This window comes from Mya arenaria, chromosome 11 (genome assembly GCF_026914265.1).
Source record: "Mya arenaria isolate MELC-2E11 chromosome 11, ASM2691426v1".
NCBI lineage: Eukaryota > Metazoa > Mollusca > Bivalvia > Myida > Myidae > Mya > Mya arenaria.
The window spans coordinates 26608748-26613252 of NC_069132.1; the positions used below are offsets into that span (position 1 = coordinate 26608748).

At 35.4% G+C, this 4505-nt stretch overlaps 1 protein-coding gene across 1 annotated transcript; it reads left to right on the forward strand.

Moving 5' to 3' along the window:
* Positions 1 to 902: 902 nt before the first annotated feature.
* Positions 903 to 2988, forward strand: LOC128208224 (uncharacterized). Its single transcript, XM_052911699.1, has 2 exons — positions 903 to 1448; positions 2652 to 2988. The coding sequence occupies exons 1-2, from the start codon at positions 1260 to 1262 to the stop codon at positions 2955 to 2957; spliced, it is 495 nt and encodes a 164-aa protein (XP_052767659.1). The 5' UTR covers positions 903 to 1259; the 3' UTR covers positions 2958 to 2988.
* The last annotated feature ends 1517 nt before the right edge of the window (positions 2989 to 4505 follow it).

Consider the following 4505-nt stretch of genomic DNA (forward strand, 5'->3'; position numbering starts at 1 on the left):
TGTGCAGTACACTGGAGAAAAAAGAAAACGCACTTCGTACATACACAATTAACATCACAGTCATAGTATTACTGTTACAACATTTAATGAATAAACTAGACTACATTATTTGCTACTGTTCAAACGGTACTAAACGGAAACACACGGAGAGTGTGGCCATGATGAGGACCACTGTCTGGTGTATAAGTGAATTTGAGGCCGCCATATGTAATAATGGGCATTGTTAAGCCGGCGATTTTGCTAAGTTTGTAAGAATCATCCGGATGAAACCGTCTTCCCCATCGGAATCAAAACAATACTGAACAGTGTTTTCAATGCATTAGAAACTGTTGGAGGCTCGTCTTATATTGTGAAATTAAAGAGGCACTTTTACCCCCTAATAAGATTTACCATAATTAATACAATTGTTTTAATATACCAAAAAGGATGAATAAATGTCGAAAACAATGGTTTTTATGAAGGATACCGCCGGGTTAAATTTGAAAGAAAGGTACAGAAAACACGGTATCTATACCTTATGAGACGATAGAAAATCACAGTAAATCTTTTAGCACTCACCAATCATTTAATAGTTTTGCGTTTTCAACTATTAAATAAACGGTTACAATATTGTTATCAGTTATAAATATGTTCCATAAATGCATTATTTATTACGTAGTTAAAGGTTTATCAGTCAAAATGTTTGTCTGTTATGCGTATGTATTGATTTTGAATAAGAGTGTCACTGAACGGATTATATTTTAATACGAAGAATGACGGAAGAAGAATGGTTTCAACTAGCATGTGTCTTACAACTAATAACCGCACTGCATAGGTTTATTAATATACTTGTTTATATCCAGCGTATTTATTTGTTCACTATCTAAGAACTTGAATGTGTTGAATGATTTTTGTGCGGCAGTGTACCAGTATAACAGAGATGTTTCGACCGAATAGTTGGTAGATTTTTTGTAAGTTGTTTTCAGTGGAACACGAACGCGTTCATTATAGCGTGCCAAAGAGATTCAATCTCATAATGATATTATACAGGATGCGATTTATATAGCTACGTAAAATATAGTACAGGATTATTACACTCATGGTGATTCACAATTACAACTCCACAACCAAGAGAATGATACACCCATACAAACGAACCGTGACTTGATTGAAAACAGAATACTTTGAAAACTGAACACTTTGGATAACACTTTGGATTGATTGTTCGAATGTGAACCCATACCGTTCTTCTAGACTGCATTCAACAGAACTTGACGTGAATGGAATTATCGGCCAAGGTGGTCCAGCGGTCTTCTACCATCGCCGCCGATGGGGATGCTGTTCCTACGCCGACGGACACCGGGTCCCCGTGCGAGGTCCGGAAATCGGTTTCCATGGATGTCGGAGAGGCTGAGGCGACACGGACCACTCTCTCAGCATTTAAAGGATTCAATCGCCGGTCCATACGGGTAATCAATTATGCGAGATCAAACATGTTTTTATTGCTGTTCAAAAACACGTTGATTTGATTCTAATAGTACCACCAAACAGGTTATTTCGACTTATCACGAAAAACCAAGAATAGAAGGAATGAATTGGAAATAGAAGGATAACATGAATTTATTTTTACTAGTAATACGCAAAATAGTGACTGCTTCGCTTATATTATAAATATTACTTTTGGATACTACGGTAAATCCATTCCAACTGACTATAAAATTTTCTCTCTTTATTGTGAGGAGTTGAAATGACGAAAATTGCCTTTTGTCTGAAACATTTCTGTAAATTATTCTAAGAGTCTGCCTGCATTGCTATGCCAACAGCGTATTCCATGAACCGCGTTCCTATTCAATATCCTCTCGAATTTCAAGGTATAAACATGTAATTTCACCCCGACCTTGTTAGCATTCCACTCCTTCTTACAGTAAACATGTACATGTATTACAACCATCTGTTTCACTAAGATATAACTAAATATCTACATCAAGTTGAAAGCGAAATGATGGGTCGTCGTTGTATTATGCCAGAAGCGTGATTGATCATTACATGATTTATTACACGGAGAGACAGGGCTCGTAAAATAATTACTCAATAATACCTTGTTAACGAGAGGCCTAGCATTTTCTCCCAGCATAAGCCATCATCCTGTTAGCCAAAGATTTCCACAATCTTAATGAATTGTGATTCGACGGTGTTATATTCCCAAACATGGTTCGATCAGGCAAAACTAGTTATTTTCATAGGGTTTCTTTGCATCTTATATCTGACTGGATAGAATCTACATGTAGCCTAAACCGCAATTTAAAGTGCTGTATCAATTTCGTTCGGCATAGACGTACAGTTAACCAGGTACGGAATGAATTGTGCATGCTTAAAAGCATTGCAGACTAGGAATGAAGGTAAAGCATTAATACAACTTCAGATTTTACTTAACAATATTATATTCATACAGTGTCGATGTTGGCTTATTTGATTAATTAAGGAAAGCTTTAACAATGCTAATTATTGAATAATTCTCTAAACCGTCATATTTGTCGTATGAAAATTGTACAATGAAACGCATACAATCATTGAATCTGACACTAGCCTGTATGTTTTATAACATTGAATATCATATCCATAATATCATACACACTGAACATTTATTTTTAGTTCATTTGCATTTTTTTCAGCGGCGTTCGAGCAAACGTTTCGAGAGACCGGAGCCGACGTACGGACAAGACACGGAATCGTACGAATCGATCCGTCAGCGCGTGTTTCAGGAACGTGCCGTCACTAACGCTATCGACGCTCTCCAGGAACGCTGGAGAATGCTGATGTTCATGTACAACGATTGTGTGGATTTAAATGAAACAAGAAAGCAGAGAAAACTTACAAAACTGTGCATTATACGTCAGTTTGAGTTGACCATAATCGTGGTTTTATTTCTTTTAATGTGTTTGCCAATATTCATTTTAGTGGCTATAATACTGAGATAGCAGTGTGTGAAGACAATAAAACTCTAGTGAGGCTTTTGTTATTTGCTCTGATCGAAGCAGATATTGTTTACAAAAATTCGTCCAACATCTGAAATGTTTGAGGATTATAAAATACCTCTCTGCCCTATATGACATTTGATATGAATCTGAAGGGTATGGAATACTGTATGTATACAATGGGTAGTTTGATTAATAGTTCTATATTTTGACATTTAACACTGGAATGTCGCATTAATATTAAGATCAACATCAAGTTTCTTAACAGTTAATTGTGATGGTGTAATATATAATAAACGATGGCATTTTGCTGGTAATACTAAATAGTATAAATGAGCCAGCCTTTAAACTTGCTATATTGACAGAACATACGTTTTGACGTACCTTAAAAATAATAATCACAGCATGGTCAAAAAGCAATTCAATGTTATAACATGTGTTTCTGTGAAAGCAACTTTGAACAAAATTATTCCTGCATATTATGCTTGTCGCCGTGGCAACCATCACAGAAAAGTAAATGTGTATGTATTTTCTTTTAAAAAGCATGGTTCCATTCATTAAAGATATATCCCAAAATGAGAACAAAACAATTTATAGTTTGTGACAATTACAATTTGAACAGTTATATTTACTTAAATATTTAGTTTACGTAATACAACTACGAATAAATAATGTATGCTACTATTGACCATATATGATGTCAGGTTTACACATACTAGCATATTAAATGATGTCATAATAATTGGGAAATACATGAACTAGGTCATCATGAAAAACACTTGAAGGGTGTGTTGCTTTCACATGAAATTGCATTTCTCTGACAGTTTTCATGACTTTCCTTTCAAACATTTAGTAATCAGAGAGGATGCATTCTTCTTTCCTGACTCAAATGTGTACAAAAGTTGTACTAGTGTACCTTATGCTCCTATTTTTGTAAATACTATAATGTAATTTGCACCCTTCTAAAAAAATTACGCTTGTTACCAAATGCGCTTCAAATGATGAAAATGCCCTTTTAGTTCAAAATGAATACACTTTCAGTTCAGAATAAATGCGCCGCAGTCACGAACAGTGCACTTTTTCCAAGTTTTTAATTTACTCCGTAAGAAAAATACGCTTAAAATACGGCGCCAATACCGCTGCAACACACTATTTTGAGAAGGGAATCTAACAAACAAAATATTCAATCCTTGCAATGTTATTGCAAACATGCAATTTATGCTGTGTTTGTATTGTAAATACCACAGCGCCTCAAAGCGAACACCGATGCTCTTCTGTTGTTTTAAGGGGCATACAGTAACTGGACAAATATTAAAGTCCGAGTAATGGGCCTTACAAAACATGTGGGTGTTGTCTCTGGACAAATGTGGACCAAGTTTCATTTGAATATCTGGAAAGTTATTGCCAATGTGAAAGTCTTTGCACTTCAAAACCAGGATGCCACCAAGGCTAGCACAATACCCTGAGTGTAAATTGTATGCTTCCTACATAAAACATAAGCTAAAAATCAACATAACTACATTCCAGGAGGTTTTCATAATTTACACAATG